A 24,258-nucleotide genomic window follows, 5' to 3' on the forward strand; every position below is an offset into this window, starting at 1 on the left:
GTTGGACCCCCCTCCAACGATTAGATTTCTAATCGTTGGAGGGGATCCAACGTCTAGTAGGAGCCCTTCCTTTTGGTCTCCTCTTGTATTACAAATAGGGGTGTGTCCCCTCTAATTGTATTCGTTCTTTTGGGAGCCTTTGTGCTCACCCTTGCTCAATAGATTCAATCTTTTGCATTTCAAGTGTTCTCTTTGTACCTTTGTGTACTTTTTATTCAAGTGTTTTTTGTGTGTCTTTATACACGTATTCCTTCGTGGAGCATGTGCTTGTAGTGCACATCTTTGAAGATATTTTACAAATGCTCCCTTGAGTAGAGGTCCAAGTGCTTCCACCAATTGTGCAAGAGACATACTCCCAATGGAAGTTTCGCTAGATTCTTGTGGAGATCCGACAGAGGCAACCTTTTTTTCATAAGGTCTCTTTAATTTTAGATAGTGAGTTTTCACATGTTCAGGTTTCCGGCAATAGTAGCAAATGATTTTTTTTTTCTCAAAATCATCATTTCCTCTTCCATAGTTAGGAGGTTTGTAAGTCCTGACGAAGTTTCCAGGTTTTGAGGTGGCTAGAATTGAGTCGTCATCGCTCTTAGAAATTCTACTTTTTAGTCTATTTTCTTCCATACTCAATTCCTCTATGGTATCTTCTATTGATGGCACTTTTCATGATGGAGAAGAATAGACCAGAGTTACCGGAAGCGCCTAGGCAAAAGGGGAAGCGCGCTTCCCCGAAGCGCGCTTCGGAAGCGCGAAACGTCGCGCTTCCGAAGCGTGAGGGGAAGCGTCCCCCTTTTTTGGGAAGCGCGCTTCCCTTTTATGGGAAGCGCGTCCCCCTTTTATGGGAAACGCGCTTCCCATAAATGGGAAGCGCGCTTCCCCCACGCTTCCCCCACGTTTCCCCCACGCTTCCCCCACGCTTCCCCCACGCTTCCCCCTCGCTTCCCCCTCGCTTCCCCCATTTTTTTCATTTTTTTCGCTTCCCCTCGCTTCCGGTTCGCTTCCTAGGTCGCTTCCGGTTCGCTTCCTAGGTCGTTTCCGAGACGGTTCGGAATTTTCTTCTAAGTGGTCCCACGCTTCCCCGCTTCCTAAATTTTTTAAAGTGCCTCGCTTCCCGCTCCCGCTTCCCGTATCGCTTCCCGCTCCCGCTTCCTCGACTGGTAACTCTGGAATAGACTTAGTGGATTCAAATTCCGATCTCAATCCGCTGATAAAATGAAAGAAATGCTCTGTATTGATTTGATTTTGGTAGAGTTTAATATCTTGTTGACAATGTCACTTTGGTTCAAGAAGAGCTAACTCTTCCCACAACTCCGACAAGCCATTGTAGTACTCCCTAATACTCTTGTCTCCTTGAACCATATTCCGAACTTTAGTTTGTAAATTGCACACATGTGCAATATTCTTAAGAGAATATATTCTCTTAAGATAATTCTACGCATCATTAGCATGCTCGAATTTTGCAAGACTTGAGCATTTCTTTATGTCTACACTTGTAATAAGCCAAAACATAATCTTGGCATAACTCATTCGTCATTCCTTCCACTTCTTTTCATAAGTGGAGATGGCCATAATCCTTTCTACCTCCGTGAGAGGTATCTCTTTCTCTCCTTCATCCTTGGTGAGGATTAGTGTAGGTTCCATATCGGTCCCGTCTACTAATCCCCATAATCCATTTCCCCATATAAGATGCTTCATGATAGAAGCCCATGTGACATAATTGGAATCATTGAGTTTGATGGGCTTAATGGTGACATTGTCATTGTCATCCATTTTACAATTTTTGGGAAAGAAGAGATAAAGAGAAGAAGAATAAGGAAGAAACAAGAAGACAAGTAAAGACGAAGATACTCTACCGTAAACAGTGAGTATAAGAATTCCTTTAAGCTTTCATGTCTTCACACGATCACAACTTCAAAGGAACTTGAAAAAAAAACTTTGCCCAATGCACCGAAGGAACTTAGCTTGATTGCTTCAACCTTGCTATGATACCGTGAAAGGAAATAGAATCTCAAACGGAACTTCAAAAGCAAGCTCACAAAATATCTTTCACAATGAACACAAGGGTTCATTCAACACACACTCACAAGAATCGAAATACTCAAAAGAGTGCACACACCAAGACAAAAAGAAATATCTCATTAAAGTGGGAAAAAATCCACACTAAAAAAGTTAGTTATTACAATGGGGTATTACCCCATATTTATACACTTTGAAAGGGAGCTAAGGAGAGTCGTTGGACTCTCCAACAGCTCTAAATAGAGCCGTTGGAGGGTCCAACGACTCTCTTAGACTTTTGCCTTTAGACTTGGTCAAAAAGCATAAGTCTAGTAAGGTCCTAATGCTTTTGCTTTTTGACTTGGTCAAAAAACATAAGTCTAATAAAGTTCAAAAAACTAACTTATTAACTAACTATCCTATTGTAACTAAACTGAAAAAAAAAGATTACATATGATGATGTATTTACATATTAGATTGTCTATGAGATTACAAATTTTAACACACATATATTATATTTTTTTCCAATAAATTAGGTTCATTTTCAAGAACCACAGTTACGTGTCCATCTGGCAGGATATACACACCTGTCCAGCGGACAGATCTGTCCAGAACGGACAAAACTGACAGAATGGATAGGGACTCAGATTTGCCCATCATCACTCCATCCAGATCTGTCTGCTAAACACATGGGACAGATCTGTCCATGGTGTCCATGGAGATATATAGATACACATGTTCTTCACGTGTATATATATGTATATATATAGGAAAACACAAAAAATCATGCAAAAATAATGTGAAAATAAAAATACATATTCTAGACTTGTTTAAATTAATTTTCATGAATTAAAAGGTGAAAAACTAACAAAGAATTCATGGCTCCCTTCAAAAATATTGCCTAAAGCATATTTAGGCCATTTTTCTCATCTGCAATAAGAGAGAACACCCGTACCTTGTTTGGAGTTTGAAAAACAACCGAAAGAACAGACGGATGATTGGAGAGGAAGAGGATCTCCTCTTCTTCCTACTTCTTCCTTCTTCTTCCTTTCTCTCTTTCTCTCTTTTCCTCTCTCTTTCTCTTTTTTTTCTTTCTTATTTTGTTGACCCTTTTATAGAAAAATAGGCCCTTATCCTTGCAGCCCCTTCTAATGTGGGCTGGAGAAAGGGCTTCCCCATTTGGGAGACCCTCTCACCCACTTTCCAAAAATTTTTAAAATTCTATCTTTTGTTGACTTTTCAATTTTTTCCCAAAAAAGTCTTTCTTCTTTTTAATAACTCTTTTTATTCTTATCTTTTAACAATTTGGGACTCTTTTAGGGAGTCCATTAAGTTAACCAAAACTAAAATTCAGAATAAATTTTAATTTAATAATTAATTATTTATTTATTTATTTATTAATAATTAAATATCCAAAAAACTTCTAGATGATACCTTATCCTTCTGAGAGTCTTTTTAACTCTAGTCAACTTCAATTTAAACATAAATATTGAATTTCTAAGAGTCTTTTTAACTCTAGTCAACTTCAATTTAAACATAAATATTGAATTTAAAGTTGTATTTTCATTGAGTATGGATTTTGGATCTAGATCCGGATCCAAGATCCAAATTCAAATCCAAAATCCATTTGGATCCTAGGCTGGATCAATTCCTAATTAATATGGGTCTTGGACTGAGTCCAAATCCATATTAATTTAGATCAAATGAATTGGATCCAATCCGATCGAAATCCAGACCAGGCCTGTCGAGGCGGTCCTTTTTAGAAAAAATGTGATTTTCGGGTCAACCGTAGCCCGAATTCGGAAAAGTAAAATACCATTGAGCTCAAATTTTTGAGGTGCATCAAACGGTATATAATTTGAATTTCGCCTCCGAAATTCACCCAAATTTAACCCGAATTCCGCTTGATTTTAAAGGTTGAAAATAAAACTTTTTATCACCTTTTAATTGGTTTGTTTTGGTTTCGTAAATGAGACATGGGCCACGCCCAGACTCAATTATCGCATCCTAATATCGAGGGTTTTCCTATATTTCTACAACACTTAACCAAATTTCAGAAATCTCAAAATTCAACTACATATAAAAATACACGATATTACAATCTCACAATATTATCGCGACTTATTAAAGAAACAAAATATTAACGATAATATCGCAAGATTTTGAAAATGTTGCTTGTTTTAAATATATCGCAAGATTATCATGATACTTTCATATTTTTTTCGTAGACTTTCAAATGTTCAAAAAACATAAAGCAAGTTGTTCACGTGTTGCCTCACTTTTAAAAGAGCATTTACTCTTTTAAAAAGTGGTGCCCACGTCGACCACTCCATGTGAATAAGCTTGTTACCCATGTGAAGGGGCAGGCTTATTCACATCAGCATGCTTTTTAAAACTTGAATTGAGGAAGCCAATGGGCAGAGCCTTTTAAATAGATGTGGAAGGGGCCCTCCTCCCTCCACCTCATCGATATGGGACTATCCTTTGTAGTCCTTTATAGTGTTCTATGAAATGTTTATAATCATCCTTAGTTAAAACCTCTATCGCCCATATCACTCACCCATGTTAACATATTAAAGTAAAACTTGTATTTTCATATCACCCACCCATATCACTTGTTGTATCTTTATTATAATTTTTTATTAGTATTCTTTTCTTATATATTATTTATAATAATGTTTATGCACCGAATTTTCCCGAGATTTTCGCAAAAAAGACAAGTTTTCTCATAATCTCTTGAGAAATTCTCTTGTCGAGAAATTCCCGAGAACAATATTCTGACTATGGTGGGAAACTATTTCTGTAACTGAAAACCTAACAGTCCTCAAACTTGTTCTAAACTTGTGAAAATGCATGGAAAACCCATTTACCATCGAGTGAGAAACATGTTTTACAGCACAAGAGAAACCTACTTATTTTATAAAGGAAATTCATTTCCTTCATCTAGGAAACATGCTTTCCGTATGTTTCTTACATGTGTCCCTTAAATAAAAAATTTCTTTTTTCAATAAAAAGTTGAGATACATTTGATATTTAATATTTTTTTTAAAACTTATATTTACTTTTACATATTTTTAAAGTAAGAAGGATGCAATATATCGGATGAAATAAAGGCATTTCAAATTTAATGTATCCACATTATTTTTAACTTATTTCTTGAATTTATTTTGTCTAAACCATAAAACCATATGTTGGATTTATGCTTTATGATATTCATCTTTTTAAAGCAGGCTGACTATGCACCCGTTTACATGAAGTATAAACTACTTGTGTGATTGTTTTATAGTTGTAGTCAATGTATTCATATATTTTATGAAAGAAATAAATTTATTATTTCTAACTAGCTATCATAATATTAGTAAAGAATTTTGTGTAGACTTACAATATTCTCATATATACATATGCACACATTTCGCGTTTCACATGAACCTAAAAATGTCTCATTTCTTGTTTCCATTTCCCCATTTCTGCTTCCTTTTCTGGCAACCTTGATTTCAATTGTTACAATTTTGTTCTCCACCGGTTAACTGCTTTCAATGATATAAACAAGTTTTATTCTTTTTAAGTTTTAACCATAAAAAAATTAGATTGACAAGAAATTGAAGTAGGCATTTCACTATAATTTTTTTTGCTCAATACATAGAGTCAGCTGGTTACACAACTTTAAAAATATTTGAATAAAAACATCAGTGTTTTGTGACCCATTGGTATCAATTCAAGGAGCATCTTGCTCTAATGGCAATGTCGTGGGTACTCAATATCTAGCGTGTTGGATGGAGGGCCTAAAATAAGATTGGCAAGGGAAAAAGATGCAGCAATGGCATGAAGCAAAATCTTAGACAAATCAAATTCAGTAACATAAACTAGAGCACACTCAAATAAATAAAAATACAAGTCTAGACACTAACATAAATTGAGCATGTTACTTTATAACATGCTTACAGTTAGTAAACATTCAAAAGCTATTTGAAGATGATCAAGTTTAATTTCCAAATATGTGCCATGGAAATACTTATGATCATTAGATAAAGGAAACAAGTTTTAGAACAAGGATGCATGAAGCTAATCATGTCTTTTAAGACTCATGAATCATATAGTGAAAATCAAAACTTTCTAACACCCAATTTCACATTAACACCCATATTCTTGTCCTGGAACCTGTATACAACAAAAAGATTCAAGAATTTGAAGGACTAGAAGTCATTGTTATTGTACCATAGGAAAGTAGGCCTTCAGGCACAATGCATATACTTCAAGACAAAGGGCTAGCTTCCTGGTTTAAGGTGCAGTTGTGAAGTGCAAGGCATACAACATGGAGTGTGCACCTACAGATAGTTTGTGTCATTTCTTTTTCATTTTGAATAATCCAAGGGAATACCTCCCCCATCACCAACCGCATATTGGTTGGCCTCCAGTTGGTAAAACCCTTGAGGTCCCCCCTGCCCACCGGAGAGTACACCCAGCTTCAACCATGCGGCAAGGGACGCTACCCGTGGGTTTCGAACTTGTGATGTCCCGTCAACTTGGTGACAGTCACAAGTCGCCCCTACCAAATGAGTGAAGCCCCTATGGGCTCATCCGCCAATATAGTTTGTCATTTCTAATGTAGCTTTGCCATAAATCATTTGAGTTGGCACAACATATGAATTATAAAACCGAAGAATAAAATCCTACCAGTTGTAGGCTCATCCGCGAATATGATCGATGGACTAGCAATAAGCTCACAAGCAAGAGATAGACGTTTCTTTTCTCCACCACTAACGCCACGGACTTTTGCATCACCAACATTTGAATCAGCACAATTTACCTGTCCAAAATGCGAAGAACTACTAAACTGTAAAGAGAATCTTATGCCATATTCTTGCATGCTTAGAAGAGAATATCATCAAATTATTGAGAAGAAAGGATTACTCAATTAGGATAATAAATTTCATTAACCCCAGGAAAAGGATAATAGATCGATTGCAGCTAAAAGCTTTTATGAAAGGCTTCCTTGATCATGATTCATGCACAAATTACAATCCAGTCATGTGAACAAATTTTGACTCTTGGGTTTCCCTGAAATGAACTAAATGAAGAATGGAAGGGTTTTTTCCAAATCTGTCTCTGCCTGATAGACTAATCTCATATTAGTCCCTGCCTTGTCCCTAATCCCAAAATAGTCCCCGCCTTTTCTATAACTATGCCAAATCCATCCTTGAGGTGAACTCCTGTCAAAGTAGGTGATGAAACCGTTTAGGGCCAATGAAATGATGCTTTTGCCCATGAAATGGCACTTTAACCCTATCAGCTACCCTTGATCCTTCTTGCTGCAATTTCCATTACTGTTACCACTGCAGCAAGAACTCAATCTACAAACCAGCCTTGAGCCTGTTAAAAATGTAAATTTACATATATGTATTTACATGTATATATTTATATATTTATATATTTATATTTATATTTATATTCATATTTATATATTTTTTTGTGTAACTAGGGTTAGTCTAGTTAGGTTAGCTTTTATTTATTTTTTGTTGAGATGACTTGTTGACTAGTCAACATTAAGAGTCGTTGGAGGTCCAACAGCTCTATTTAGAGCCGTTGGACCCCTAACGACTCCTTTTTGGGACTCCATCTTTGTCTATAAATATGGGGCAAACCCCCACCATTTGTAATTTTTCTTGCGTTGGTTCATTATCAATAAAATTGTTATTTTTTAATTCTTGTGTTAACCACTTTTGGTGGATTTGCTGTGAGCCCATTTTGTGGTTTTTGTGTATTCTTTTGGTGCTTTGGTGGAACTCTTTTGAGTGTCTAGTTTGATGATTTGGTGAACATCTTCGGAGGAACTTGTTTTCTTACATGGTATTAGAGCTTGGTGATCAAGCTGATTTTATTTTCAATGAATTGGAAAGCATGCTACTCAAATTTTGAAAGAGTTGAAGCTTCTTTTGCAAAACCTATTCAAGTGCTTGTGAGAACGTGATTGTGTTTCAAGAAAAGGATTGGTGGCACTCACTTTGTAGAGGAGTGTTTGTACTCTCAAATGGTGGTGCTCGCGTGGCAGTGGAACGCTCGTGATCTTCTCTTTGTTTTTCTCTTTTCTTTTTCTCTCTCTCTTTTCTTTTTCTCTTTAGCCCTTATAATAATGGATGACAATGAAAATGTCACCATAAAATTTATCAAGCTCAATGACACACAAATTTTGTAACATAGGCATCAATCATGATGCACTTCATATGGGGAAAAGGGTTGTGGGGATTAGTGGATGAGTCTGATCCGAAACCCAAACTAATTCTTACTAAGATAGAAGGTGAAAAACAAGTACCGCTTACGAAGGTTAAAAAGACCAATGCTATGGTCACCTACGATAAAAAAATGAAAGAATGAAAAACGGGGCATGCCAAGATAATGTTTTGGCTCATTAGCAGTGTCGATATCAAGAAATGCTCTAGTCTTACCAAATTTGAACATACAAATTAGGCATGGGACTATCTTAAGAGAATGTACTCTCTTAAAGATATTGCACATGTGTGCAACTTGCAAAACAAAATTCGTACTATGACTCAAAGAGAAAGAAGTATTAGAGAATACTTTAGTGAGTTATCTGATCTTTAGAATGAGTTGGCTCTTCTTGAGCTTAGATGGCATTGTCCCGAAGATATAGAACTCCACCAAAGACAAATTAATACGGAGCTTTTTTATCAATTCTTCAATGGCCTAAGACCGGAGTTTGAGTCTACAAAATCAGCTCTTCTTTATGGAGGGAAAGTTACCTATATTGAAGAGCTAAGTATGGAGAAAAATGGGCTTAAAAGAAGACTTGTAAGAGTGATAATGAATCGGTTCTAGTCGTATCTAGGCCGGGAAACCATGTTTATACTTACAAACCACCACACTATGGAAGACCAAACACTGATCAGTATGAAAAACAAGGCAATGAGTTTGAGAAGAAAAAAAATTATTTGTTACTGTTGTCACGAACCGGGACATGTCAAAACTTATTGTCCTAAGTTGAAGAGACCTAATGAAAAGAAGGTAGCCTCGGTTGCACAAGAGTCAAGTGAATTCAAAACTACGCAAGAATCAACCATTGGTAATATGTCCTTGACTCAACTTGTAGATCTTCAACTCCTATTCAAAGAAGTTTCATCAATTGGAGTTGCGGACTCTTATGTTGGTAGCTCTGATCTCGGTAAATCTCTTTGGCTTCTTCACTCAGGTACCTCATTTCATATGACACCAAATGGTGATATTTTATTCAAATGTCATAACTCAAGCGGGTCAAATGTATTTCTTGTTGATAGGACATCTCTTGATATAAAAAGAATAGAAAATTTTGAAAATATCTCTCAAAACTCAAAAAGATTTTCTATTCTAAAAAATAGATATATTCTTAAATTAAATTTAGATCTTTTATCTAACCATGGGTATAATGTTTTCTTCTCATTTGTTGGTTGTCGAGTGCAGGACTGTCAGTTAGGGAAGCTGATTGGGGAAGTTTATAGAGGAGGAGGTTAACATGGATTTTTTTAAAATACCCAAGAATATTTTTTGTTATAATGTTCAGAAACTAGATTTGGATTTATGGCATAACAGGCTTGGCCATCCTAATGTATCCAAAATTCAGCATTTTCCAAATATGAAAAAAATTTGTAATCTTGAAAATTTTACATGTGAAAATTGTATTATTGACAAAATGAAAAGATTGTCATTTCAAGAAAGAGCCTTTGTCTCCACATTACCACTTAAATTAATACATTCGAATGTTTAGGGCCCAGCACCTGTTATAACTAAAGGTGGGTTTGCATATTATGTAATCTTTACTGAGGATTTCACTAGACATACTTGGATTTATTTCCTTAAACACAAATCTAAAGTTTTTTTACATTTTCAAATATTTCACAATTTGGTCAAAAATAAGCTTCACAATGATATCTCTATCTTTCACACTCATTAAGGAGAGAATTTTTATAAAAAAAAATTAAAGATTATTTGGAATTAAATGGTATCACATATCAAAAATTTTGTCCTTACACTCTACAACAAAATGGTTTAGTCGAAAGGAAACATAGGCATATCATAGAAACTGCAAGAACTTTTCTTATTGCAAACTAAGCATCTAAAGAATTTTGGGTTAAATCCACATTGACTGCAGTTTATCTCATTAACAGAATGCCATCTGCCACCTTGAAAAATGTATCACCAGTTGAAAACTATTTAAACTTATCCCTGATTATTTTAGATTAAGAGTCTTTAGGTGTAAATGTTTTGTTTTCATTAATAAAAATGATAAAACTCTTCTCATGATATTTCTTGTGTCTTTTGGGATATGCAAATAACCAAAAAGGCTATAAATGCTTTGATTTTAAAAATAAAAGGTTGTATGTCTCAAGAAATGTGTCTTTCTTAGAAAAAGAAAGGTTTTTTTAATTTGAAAATCATAAGAAAATAAATGAGTATTCTTTCTTGATGGATCTAATTTCAAAGTTTGGTAATCATAATATTGATCTTAAAGAAGATCAAGAAGTTAGAAATGATAAAGTGAAGAAGAATCTCATGATAATGAGATAAGTGAAGAACAACCTCATAAGGATCAAAGTTGTATCCAATATTCTAGGCATAATAGTTTTTAACATTTATGCCCTTAGAAAAATATATCAATGATGAAAACTACGTAGAAATACAAATTAGAAGGTCATCTTATGAGTCCTTTTCATCTAAATATCAAGCCTAAATTGTGTTAATACATTTCTACATAAAACCTTCGAACTATGCTGAAGAAAATAAACATTCTTAATGGGTAGAAGCCATAAGGGTAGAATTAGATGCTTTAGAAAAAGCAAATACTTGGATTATCCAAGATATTTTCCCAGGAAAGAAACCTATAGGTTATCGATGGGTATATAAGGTAAAAACCAAGAGTAATAGAACTCTTCAAAGTTACAAAGCCAAATTAGTTACCAAGGAATATTCTCAAGAGTATGGAATAGGTTATGAAAAAATATTTGCTCCAGTTGGTAGGATGACCACAGTCAGGACCTTAAAATCCCTTGCCTCTATGAAGAGATAGTCTATATATCAAATGGATGTTAAGAATGCATTTCTTAATGAAAATTTGACTGAAGAAGTTTATATGAAATCATCACCTGGTATAACTATTTCTAAAGGAAAAGCTCTTCGTTTAGATAAAGCCTTGTATGGTCTTAAACAAGTACCAAAAGATTGGTATGACCGGATTTGTCAAGTGATGCTTGATGTTGGATTTCAATCTTGCCTTACCGACACAGCTTTGTTTGTTAAGATTTTTGATGCAGGTATTATTATTATTCTACTTTATGTTTACGGTATGATCATCACCGAAGGTGACAAGCAAGGAGTTGAACATATTAAGAAGCTTCTCAAAACACATTTTGAAATGACTGATTTGGGTTTCTTAAAATATTTTCTTGGTATTGAAGTTGTCTATTCTTCTAGAGGGTATTTATTAACTCAATCTAAATATGCTCTAGATATTATTGTCAGGTCTAAAATTTCAGAGGACAAGAAGGTTGACACTCCTGAAGTTATTAATGTCAAAATGAAAATTAATGATGGAGAACCACTAGAGAACCCGATACTATACAGAGTGATGGGTACATTTAGGCTCTTTTGAGTGCTTTGGGTGTTTTGTAGTGAGGTTCTTTGTATTTTGAATTTCATTCTTAATGAAATTACTTATTCATAATTCTTGTGTTCTATTTTTATTTCTTATAATTCGTTTGTATTCAACTACATTATTTTTGGGTTCTTTGAATTCATTTCGGAGTGCATCGGGATTCATGTCATTTCATTACGGATCATTTGGAGCATGTAAGGGTAGCCATATGTACCCTAAGGGAATACCAATTTGTGGCCAAACGGTCCAAGTGTAGCTTTGAACACCCTCGAGCTTCCTACCTTGGCCATATCGTAGACGAACAAGGCGTGAGTACGGATCCCAAGAAAATCGAGGCCATGCTCTCTTGGCCTAAACCTGCATCCATCAAGAGCTTGAGAGGATTTCTTGGACTCAAGGGGTATTACCGAAGGTTGATGCAGAATTACGGCGTCATTATTGCCCCCTTAACAATAATGTTAAAGAAAAATGCCTTCACTTGGTTGGAAGGAACCGAGCACGCCTGAGTCATGTATGAGGCCCCCTCCACTTGCCTGCCCGAGTTTTCCAAGGTGTTCGTTGTGGAAACCTGTGTGTAACATCGAAATGCGAGTCGTACTTATGCAAGAAGGCCACCCATTGGCTTTTATAAGCAAGTCTCGCCAACCATGTCAAAGCCCTATCAACATATAAGAAGGAGATGCTCGTCATCATAATGGCACTCGAGAAATGGAGGCCCTACTTACTTAAAAGGCACTTTGTGGTATGCACCGACCATAAGAGCCTTAAGTACCTCATGGAGCAATGTGTTTTGACCCCACTGCAACAAAAGTGGGTCGCCAAAATGATGGGGTACGATTTTGAACTCCTGCACAAGAAAGGCCTAGAGAACTGTGTCGCTGATGCCCTATCCCGACGAATAGAAAAAGCAAAAATCAATGTCCTTGTTAAAGCTTGTGATGACAAGAAAGCACCAGCTAAGAAGTTCAGCTACAACATTCCAAGGAACCATGGCGAACTCTTGCCTAGTGGACTAAGCAATTCTCAAGGGGGAGGGGATGATACGAATCCAATTTTGAAATATACGGATCCGAACCCAATTACCCAAGTGCTTGAGCTAGCTAGTGCAGCCCCACCTATTTCTGGAGCTCAAGAAAGGTCGTGCAAGGTGTTAAAATTTGTAATCTCCTAGATAATCTCATATGTAAATCTTTCATCATATGTAATCTTTTATTTTCAGTTTAGTTACAATAGGATAGTTAGTTTTAGTTTTTTCTTTTTGGACATTATTAGACTTATGTTTTTTGGCCAAGTCAAAAAGCAAGTGTTTTGGACTGAACAAGACTTATGCTTTTTGACCAAGTCAAAAAGCACAAGTCCAAGAGAGTTGTTGGACACTCCAATAGCTCTAAATAGAGTCATTGGAGTGTCCAACAGCTCTCTCTAGCTCTCCTTTAATGTGTATAAATATGGGGTAATACCCCATTGATTTGTATCCTTTTGGTTGTGGGTTTATCCTACTTAAATGAAATTTGTTTCTTTTTTTTAGTGTTTTGGTGTGAACACTAGAGGTTCTTGAGTGCTTGCTTTGTGTATGAACCTTTATGGTTCGTGAGAGAGTGTATTCGTGAAGAAGCATTTGAAGTTTGGTTGTGGATTTCATTTCCTTACATGGTATCAGAGCCGTTGGTTTGATCGATCATGTTCTTTCAATATATTGGGAAGTGTGCCATTGGAGTCTTTAAAGAAAGCTATTTTTTCTTTGAGGTTGTGATAGTGTGGAGGCTAGAAGGCTTGAACAAAACTCTCAAATATAGAAAATGACTTAAAGTCATAAGTTGGATATTATTGAAGAAAGGAAAAGAAGGGTGAAAAACCCATGCAACAAGAGGAGAACACCTCCTCTATTTATAGAGGAGGGGGGCATTAAGAAGGGACTACAAGGGGGCTCCCTTGTAGTCGTTGGGAGCTCCAACGGTCAGAAATCTGACCGTTGGGGCCCCAACGACTACAAGAGTGGGGCCCCTTGTGGTCATCCAAAAGAAAGAAAATAAAAAGAAAAAAATAAAAAAGGAAAAGGAAAAAAAGAAAAAAGGAAAAAGGTAAAAAGTACATTGGCTGATTTACAAGAATACCCCTATTGGGTATTTCAATAAAAGAGAATACGTATATATATATACATATATGTATATATATACTTATATATATATATATATACGGATGTATATATATAAGCATATGTATATATATATATATATATATATACATATTTTAACAAATACTAGTACTCACCATTTATGGTAGAGTATTCTTTTCTCTACCTTCTCTTGACAATTTTTCTTTTTCTCATAATCGTTTTCTTCTCAATATTGTAAAATGGATGACAATGATAATGTCACTATTAAGTCCATCAAGCTCAATGATTCTAATTATGTTACATGGGCTTCAATCATGAAGCATTTAATATGGGAAAAGGCTTATGGGGATTGGTAGATGGTACCGATGTGAAACCTACTTTAATCCTCACTAAAGATGAAGGGGAAAGAGAAATACCTCTCATGAAGTTAAAAAACAAAGAGTCAAGGTCATCTCCACTTACAAAAAAAAAGTGGAAGGAATGGAGAATGGGCCATGCCAAGATCATGTTTTGGCTTATTACAAGTGCCAACATAAAGAAGTGCTCAAGTCTTGCAAAATTTGAGCATGCAAATGATGCATGGGATTACCTCAAGAGAATGTACTCTCTTAAGGATATTGTACATGTGTGCAATTTATAAATTAAAGTTAGAAATATGGTTAAAGGCGACAAGAGCATCAAAGAGTACTACAATGGCTTGTCGAAACTATGGGAAGAGTTAGCTCTTCTTGAACCAAAGTGGCATTGTCCACAAGATATTGAACTCCACCAAAACAAAATCGATGCAGAGCATTTTTTCCAGTTTATTAGTGGATTGAGATCAGAATTTGAATCCACTAAGTCTATTCTTCTTCATCGGAGAAAAGTGCCTTCGATTAAAGACACGATAGAGGAATTAAGTATGAAAGAAAATAGACTCAAAAGTAGAATCACCAAAAGTGACGACGACTCAGTTCTAGCCGTCTCAAAACTAGGAAACTATGTTAGAACCTACAAACCCCCTAATTATAGAAGGGAAAATGATGAAAAACAAGGAAATGATTTTGAAAGAAGAAAAATCATTTGTTACTATTGCCATGAACCTGGACATGTGAAAACTCATTGTCCAAAACTAAAAAAACCTTATGAGAAAAAGGTTGCCTCCGTCGGACCACCACAAGAATCAAGCGAACCTTCCATTGGAAGTATGTCTCTTGCACAATTGGAGGAAGCACTTGGACCTCTACTCAAGGGAGCTTCCTCATCTACAGGAATTGCAGTCTCTTCAGTCAGCACCTGAGACCTAGGTAAAACTTATATGGCTTCTTAACTCAGGTGCTTCTTTTTATATGACTCCAAATGCTGAAATATTATCCGAATGTCATAACTCAAACGGGTCTAAAGTTTTTACTGTTGATGGAACACTACTAGAAATTGAGGCAATAGGGAATTTTGAAAAAAATTCTCAAAATTTAAAAGGATTTTATATTCCATAAATTAAGTATATTCCCAAACTAAACTTCAATCTCTTGTCGGTTTCCCAATTATCTGATCATGGATATAACGTTTTCTTCTCCTCTCGTGGTTGTCGAGTGCAAGATCACCAGTCAGGGAAGCTGATTGGGGAAGGCCATAGAGAATGAGGACTATACTTCATGGATTTTTTGAAAATTCCCAAGAATACATTTTGTTGTAATGTTCAGAAAATAGACTTGGATCTATAGCACAGGAGACTGTTAAAATGTATCTAATATATATATATATATATATATATATATATATATATATATATATATATATATTGTATATTACATCAATACCCAATAGGGGTATTTTTGTAATTTCACATAGTTGTTTTAGAAAACAACTATTTTCGAATTTCATAAAATGTAATTTTCTTTTTTTTTATTTTTTAGAATTCTTTTTTGTAATTTTTGAGGACTAAAAGGGGCTCCAACCATAGAGTCGTTGGAGCCCCCAACGGTCACAAATGTGACCGTTGGGGGCTCCCAACGACTCTATGGGAGCCCCCTTTTGAGGCCCTTTGGCCCTCCTTTTTCTTCTTCTCCCTCTTGTATAAATAGGGGTGAACCCCGTGTATGTTTTTTCTTGAGAGCTTTCTCTCTTCTCAATAAGAGGCTTTTTATATTGTTGCCTTCTTAAAGGCTTGTGCTTGTATTGTCCCTTTGTGGACTTGTGATATTGTCTCTTTTATTCATTATTGTAAGTGCTTGTATGCACTCTTTATATTTCCGCAATATCTCATTACATGGTATCAGAGCCACTCGATTCTTGAAGGAAAGGTGTGGTTCGTGTATCTCATATTTAGTGGACATCTTCTCACTTCTTGGCAACATCATGGAGACAAAGATTGACCTTTCTTTCAAGCTCAATGAAAAGAATTATATGATGTGGGCATCGGCAATGGAAAATAATCTCAAAGGCAAGAAGCTTTGGGGTTTTGTCATAGGGACTGTTCCGGAACCAAAGCTTATGCTCACAAAGATGGAAGAAGGTCAAGAAAAGGCTCTTGAGGGAGATGCTCGCCTCAAGGCCATTGAAAGTCATCAAAAGGAAGTGGAAGATTGGGAAAGCAATCACGCAAAAATCCTTGCGTGGTTTATGAACAATGTGGAACTTAAGGTATGTGCTAATATAGCTAAATTTCGTAGAGCCAATGAGACTTGGTCCTTTATGAGGGGTATGTATACCCAAAAGGATCTTGCAAGAGCATACTTCTTGCAAGAAAAGATTAGAACCACCAAGCAAGGTGATTCTAGCATTCAAGACTATTATAGTGCCCTAAACCCACTATGGGATGAATTGGCTCTCTTGGAGCCAAAATGGGTTTCTATGGAAGATATTGATTTAAGGCAAAAACAAATGGAACAAGAACGATTGTTTCAATTTATTTTTGGGCTACGTCCCGAATTTGAGCAAGTGAGATCTTCACTTCTCTATAGATCTATTTTTCCTCCTATTGAGGATGCTATTGCCGAAATCACTCAAGAGGAGACAAGGCTTGGCATGAGTAAGCATGTTGATGAAGTCCTTGTCGTATCAAAACCGGGTAACAATGTTAGAACCTATAAGCCTCCTCATTTTGGGAAACAAGGAAACTACAATGGAATAAGAAAAATGATTGTTTGTCATTATTGCAATGAGTCGGGTCACATTAGACCCGCTTGTCCAAAGCTTATTGGAACCTTCAAGCCTAAAGTGGCCTCTCTTGAAGAAACCACCACCAAGGAAGATGAAGGCAAGAACAATGACATTAAAGAAACTTTTGGACAAATATCTATGGCTCTCCAACAAATGCTAAAAGTTTCTTCCTCCACATCGGGTGCGGTTATTGCTTCATCATCATCACCCGGTACGTATTCTTGGATCCTTGACTCGGGAGGTTCTTTTCATATGACCCCTCATGAAAATGCACTTAGTGATGTTTGCATCAATTCAAAGGACTCTTGTGTCTCTACGGCCGATGGAACTTTTTTGAAAATTTCAAGTATTGGCTCTTTTAAAGATTCACAAAATTTTTGTGTTCCAAAAGTAAGAGTTGTTCCCAAATTAAATTTAAACCTTTTTCGGTTTCTCAAATTGCCGACCATGGATGTGAAATATCTTTCTCATCTAATGGTTGCTTTGTGCAGGATCTCCGGTCCGGGAAGCGGATTGGGCAAGGCCATAGAAAGGGAGACATGTATTATATGGAGCATCTTGATCTCCCTACAAACTTTTTTTGTTCTTATGTCCAAGAAAAAAATATGGAAACTTGGCATAAAAGACTTGGTCATCCAAGTTATTCCAAAATGGCATTTGCCATCAAAAGTCATGTCCTAGGACTCCTCAACAAAATGGCTTAGCGGAAAGGAAACATAGGCACATTATAGAAACTGGAAGAACATTACTTGTTTCTAGGAATATTCCAAAGAAGTTTTGGGCCGAAGCCGTTCTAACCTCAACCTATCTAATCAATAGAATGCCCTCTTCTAAGTTAAAAAATGCTTCTCCCTATGAAAAACTCTTTAAATTTTCACCCGATTTCAATCGTCTTCGTATTTTTTGTTGCAAATGTTTTATCCTACTACATAAAAGGGATAAGTTATCTTCAAAAGCTATTGAATGTGTTTTTTTGGGATATGGTGAAAATCAAAAAGGGTATAGATGTTATGATTTTAAGAATGATAAACTTTATATTTCAAAAGATGTAACATTTCTAGAAGAAGAAAATGGTTTTGATAAAATAGAAGAAACAAATGAAATTGATTATGTATTCTTATATGATTTTATTGATGACATACAAGAAGATTTTCTTGAAAACATAGACGATACTCGTGAGGTATCCCCTCTTGACATAACACTCTCAAATGATAGTAATTCAAATATAAATGTTCATGATAGTGATACCAATATAAATGTTTACTCAAGAAGAAATCAAGAAAATCCTATTAGTGCCCTCGAAAAATACTCTTAAATTTCTAAATCCACTGAGGAACCACAAGTTAGGCATTCTTCTAGAATATCAATACCCCCAAATAGGTTTGTATCCTATGATTCCTTAACTCCCAACTATCGGGCATGTCTAATAACCCTACATTCTTATTTTGAACCGGCCCACTATAATCAAGCTAAATTTATACCTCATTGGGTTGAAGCAATGGAAGTTGAACTAAATGCTTTAAAAAAGGCCAATACTTGGGAAATAGTTAATCTACCCTCACACAAAAAACCTATTGGTTGTCGTTGGGTCTTCAAAGTTAAAACTAAAAGCGATGGCTCTTTAGAACGATATAAAGCTAGATTAGTTGCTAAGGGATACTCCCAAGAATATGGCATTGATTACGAAGAAACATTCGCTCACGTAGCTCGAATGACTAGTGTCAGGACCTTAATAGCTGTCGCATCAACCAAAAAATGGCCTATTTATCAACTTGACGTCAAAAATGCATTTTTAAATAGAAGTTTAAGTGAAGAAGTTTATATGGATCCGCCACCCGGAATAAATATTAAGCAAGGTCAAACACTTCGGCTTTTGAAGGCCTTGTATGGTCTTAAACAAGCCCCTAAGGCTTGGTATGATCGTTTCAGTGATATCATGATAAAGTTAGGATTTCACTCTTGTTATACTGACACGCTCTTTTTGTTAAACATGCAGGTTCTAGTATCGTAATTTTGTTGCTTTATGTTGATGATATGATTATCACAGGGAATGATCAAAGTAGTATTATCAATGTTAAAAATATGTTAAAAGATAATTTTGATATGTCTGACTTAGGTTTTCTCAGATATTCTTGGCATTGAAGTTGTATATTCCCCTAGAGGATATATTTTGTCACAGATGAAGCTTGTCGCAGATATATGTTCTAAGTCTGGGATTTCTGATGATAAGAAAGTAGAGACTCCCGAGGTTATTAATGCCAAATTGCGGTTAGAGGATGGGGTTTTTCTGGAAGATCCTACACCGTACAGACAACTCATTGGGTCTCTTACATATTTAACCATCACCAGACCAGATATCACTCATGCGGTTCACTCAGTCAGTCAATTTCAGCATGCTCCTACAACCGTGCATATGAGTGCGGTTCTCCGAATCATTCGCTACATTCGGAATACCATCAATAAAGGGCTATTTCTATCCTCCTCTTCTTCCTTGAATCTTCTTGCTTATACTGATGCGGATTGGGGAGGTAATCCCAATGATCGAGTCTCAATTACTGGTTTTTGTGTCTTTTTAGGGGACTCTTTGATTGTCTGGCGATGCAAGAAGCAGCAGAAAGTTTCACTATCATCCACTGAAGCTGAGTACCGGGCTATGGCAACCACAACAATGGAACTTGTATGGCTTCGCAGTTTGCTTAAAGACATGGGAGTTGATATTACCGAAGCCTCAAAGCTATGTTGCGACAACAAGAGTGTCATCTATATTGCGAGCAATCATACTTTTCATGAACGTACAAAACATATCGAAATGGATTGCCACTATGTTCGTGACGAATTCTTTCGAGGAACTATTGCTCTGCCATATGTCACTTCAGAATATCAGTTGGCGGACTTCTTCACTAAAGCTCTTCTGGCTCCTCGCTTCATGTTTCTTCTTGGCAAACTTTCTGTCATTTCCCCGTAAAGTTTGAGGGGGGGTGTTAAAATGTATCTAATATATATATTGTATATTACATCAATACCCGATAGGGGTATTTTTGTAATTTCACATAGTTGTTTTAGAAAACAACTATTTTCGAATTTCATAAAATATAATTTTCTTTCTTTTATTTTTTAGAATTCTTTTTTGTAATTTTTGAGGACTAAAAGGGGCTCCAACCATAGAGTCGTTGGAGCCCCCAACGGTCACAAATGTGACCGTTGGGGGCTCCCAACGACTCTATGGGAGCCCCCTTTTGGCTCTCCTTTTGAGGCCCTTTGGCCCTCCTTTTTCTTCCTCTCCCTCTTGTATAAATAGGGGTGAACTCCTTGTGTATTTTTTTTCTTGAGAGCTTTCTCTCTTCTCAATAAGAGGCTTTTTATATTGTTGCCTTCTTAAAGGTTTGTGCTTGTATTGTCCCTTTGTGGACTTGTGATATTGTCTTTTTTATTCATTATTGTAAGTGCTTGTATGCACTCTTTATATTTCCGCAATATCTCATTACAGAGACTTGGTCACCCAAGCATATCCAAGATTCATTTCTTTCCAAATACGGAAAACTTTTGTAATTCTGAGGCATTTAAATGTAAAAAACGTATTCTTGGAAAAAATGAAGAGATTACCCTTTCAAGAAAGAAATTTTGTCTCTTCTCGGCCTCTTAGCATACTTGGATTTATTTTCTCAAACATAAATCCGAAGTATTTTTATATTTTCAAATATTTCATAAACTGGTTAAATATTAATTTAAGAACGATATCTCCATCTTTCGCACTGATTCAGGGAGAGAGTATTTGTTAAAAGAATTTAATGATTATTTGAATTTATATAGTATTTCACATCAAAGATCATGCCCACATACTCCACAACAAAACGGTTTAGTAGAAAGAAAACATAGGCATATTATAGAAACAATAAGAACTTTACTCATTACCCATCAAGTACCAAAATTTTTTTGGGTTGAGGCCACTCTAACCGCGGTATATCTTATTAATAGAATGCCATCATCTTTGCTAAACAATATTTCACCTGTTGAAAAACTATTCAAACAAACTCCAGATTATTCAAGGTTAAGGGTATTTGGCTGCAAATGTTTTGTTTTCTTCAAGAAAAATGACAAACTCTCACCCCATGCCATTCCATGTGCATTTCTTGGTTATGCTAGCAATCAAAAAGGTTATAGATGTCTTGATCTTAAAACTAGAAAGTTATATGTATCGCGAAATGTGTCCTTCTTAGAAAATGAAAGTTCTTTTGAAATTAAAGATTTCAGAGAAATTGATGAATATTCCTTTTTATTGGACTTAGTTCTAGAGATTAATGAAGAAGAAATTGATCAAGAAGATCAAAATGTTGAAATAAGTACTAAATCTCATCCAGATTGTATTCAATACTTCAGACGAGGTAATCTAGAGCAACCTTGTGCTCTAGAAAAATATACTAAAATTCAGAATCATACAGAAACAAGATCATCTAGGGTGTCAAAAGTGCCCGAACAGTTTGTATCCTATAAGTCTTTTTCGCCAAAGTATCAAGCACATATTACCTTATTACATTCCTATATAGAACCTTCTAACTATGATACTGCAAAAGAACACTCAGAATGGGTTGAAGCCATGACAACAGAGTTGAGTGCCTTAGAAAAGGTAAATACGTGGACTATTCAAGATATTCCGCCAAGAAAGAAACCCATAGGATGTCGTTGGGTATATAAAGTTAAAACCAAGAGTGACGGCACTCTTGAACGATTTAAAGCTCGACTAGTTGCCAAAGGCTATTCTCAAGAATATGTAATAGACTATGACGAAACTTTTGCCTCTGTTGCTCGTATGACAACAATCAGAACCTTAATTGCCTTAGCTTCCATCAAGAGATGATCCATATTTCAGATGGATGTCAAAAATGCTCTAAATGGAAGTCTAGTTGAAGAGGTCTATATAGAACCACCACCTGGCATTAAGATTCCTCAAGGAAAAGCCCTTCGCTTACATAAGGCTTTGTATGGTCTTAAACAAGCCCCAAAGGCTTGGTATGATAAATTCAGTCAAGTTAGGCTTGAGTTTGGTTTTCAATTTTGTCTTACTGACACAACATTGTTTATTAAGAAATCTAATGCAGGTATTATTATTCTTTTGCTCTATGTGGACAACATGATCATCACAGGAAGTGATAAACAGGGAGTTGACAACATCAAAAAAAATCTCAAAACAAACTTTGAAATGAGTGATAGGTTTCTTAAAAAAAAAAAATTGGAATCGAAGTGGCCTACTCTCCTAGAGGTTATTTACTGACTCAATCAAAATTTGCCCTTGATATTATTGACAGGTCAGGGATTACAGATGAAAAATGTGTTGACACTCCTTAAGTTATTAATACTAAAATGAAGATTGATGGAGAACCACTTGAGAACCCAACACACTACAGACAGCTTGTTGGGGCATTATCTTACCTTTGCATCACAAGACCTAACATTGCATATGATGTTCATACTGCAAGTCAATTCCAACATGCTCTTACCACTGTTCATATGAGAATTGTGTTATGTATTATTAGATATATTAAAACTTCTATTTTTAGAGGATTGTTTTTGTCTGCTTCTTCCTCATTAGAACTAACTGATTATACTGATGCAGATTGAGGAGGTGATCCAAATGATCGACACTCAACTACTGGGCTTTGTGTGGTTTTAGGAGAATCATTGATTTCTTGAAGATGTAAGAAGCAACAAAAGGTTTTTCTTTCATCAACTAAAGCCGATTACATATCCATGGCTACAACCACCATGAAAGTAGTCTCGTTCAGGTGACTGCTTCAAGATATGGGTGTTGGGAGTACAAGAGCATCACAGCTATGTTGTGACAATAAAAGTTTCATTTACATTGCCAGCAATCGGACATTCCACGAATGGACTAAGCATATTGAAATAGACTGTCATTACGTGCGTGAGGAATTTCTACAAGGCATGATTGATCTTCCATATGTCTCCTCAGAATATCAATTGGCGAATTTCTTTACCAAACCTCTCATTGCTCCTCGATTCCATTTTCTCTTGGACAAACTTTTGGTTGTTCAACCGTAAGTTTGCAGGGGAGTGTTAAAATTTGTAATCTCCTAGATAATCTCATATGTAAATCCTTCATCATATGTAATCTTTTATTTTCAGTTTAGTTACAATAGGATAGTTAGTTAATAAGTTAGTTTTAGTTTTAGTTTTTCTTTTTCGACATTATTAGACTTACGCTTTTTGACCAAGTCAAAAAGCAAAAGTGTTTTGGATTGAACAATACTTATGCTTTTTGACCAAGTCAAAAAGCACAAGTCCAAGAGAGTTGTTGGACACTCCAACAGCTCTAAATAGAGTCGTTGGAGTGTCCAACAACTCTCTCTAGCTCTCTTTTAATGTGTATAAATATGGGGTAACACCCCATTGATTTGTATCCTTTTGGTTGTGGGTTTATCCTACTTAAATGAATTTTGTTTCTTCTTTTTGAGTGTTTTGGTGTGAACCCTAGAAGTTCTTGAGTGCTTGCTTTGTGTATGAACCTTTATGGTTCGTGAGAGAGTGTATTCGTGAAGAAGCATTTGAAGTTTGGTTGTGGATTCCATTTCCTTACACAAGGTGCTTAAAGACCCCCCTAAAGATGGAAGTTGGTAAACCAAAGAGTTGGTCTATTTATGAGATGCAGGACTCTAGAAATAGACAGGTCCATAGCCCAACCCTTAGAAGGTTTATCTAGATTTAGGTTTGCATTTAAGAAATATTTTGTAACTTGTGTGAGGCTTAATGAGCCCCTCTTTGGCCTATATATAGGCCTTTCTTTTGGCTTGAGAAGAAATAGAAATTTGGAAATGAATCTCTCTCCCTTCTCTAGCTCAAATCCCTCTATCTCTAAGGATGTCTTTCTCTCTTGGGCTCTCTCTCTCTCTCTCTGCCCCCCTTCTCTCTTTCTCTCTCAAAGGCTTGTCTCACTCTTACCTTGGTGTGCTAACCTCTAGTAGGACGAGCTCACTAAGCGGACCAAAGTTGTTGCCAAGGTCCACTCAACCAGCATGGTCAAAACTGAGTCCCCAGCAGTCATCATCTCCCCAAGCCGAATCCCTGGTGAACCTGACCTTCCCAACCGAGCCATCCATTGTTGAAGAACCCCCCTCTGAGTCAGCCTAAGCCAAGTAAGTCAACCAAGCCTTTCCCTTGACCCAAACCTAGGTTAGAATCTACCCAACCCAATTCAGCCCATCCCGGATTCTGACGTACCCAGAATTTTGTCAGACTTCACGGACTCACCAGCCCAAACCGTGAAGGATCTGAGTCTACAATTTGGACTCAGTGTTCTTTAGGGTGTCTAATTTTCACTCCCTAAATTTTATGATTTATTGATATCTCTGTACGG

At 36.2% G+C, this 24,258-nt stretch overlaps 1 protein-coding gene across 1 annotated transcript in view; it reads right to left on the reverse strand.

The window, feature by feature from the left end:
* The window catches only part of ABCG7 (ABC-2 type transporter family protein), a 135,923-nt gene that overhangs the window by 30,557 nt on the left and 81,108 nt on the right, over positions 1–24,258 (reverse strand). The window contains exon 4 of the mRNA XM_089993905.1: positions 6,667–6,799. Coding sequence (XP_089850031.1) covers positions 6,667–6,799 — 133 coding nt within the window. The remainder of the gene's footprint in view (positions 1–6,666; positions 6,800–24,258) is intronic.

Source organism: Nuphar pumila, chromosome 17 (assembly GCF_984573655.1).
Source record: "Nuphar pumila chromosome 17, dmNupPumi1.hap1.1, whole genome shotgun sequence".
Lineage (NCBI taxonomy): Eukaryota > Viridiplantae > Streptophyta > Magnoliopsida > Nymphaeales > Nymphaeaceae > Nuphar > Nuphar pumila.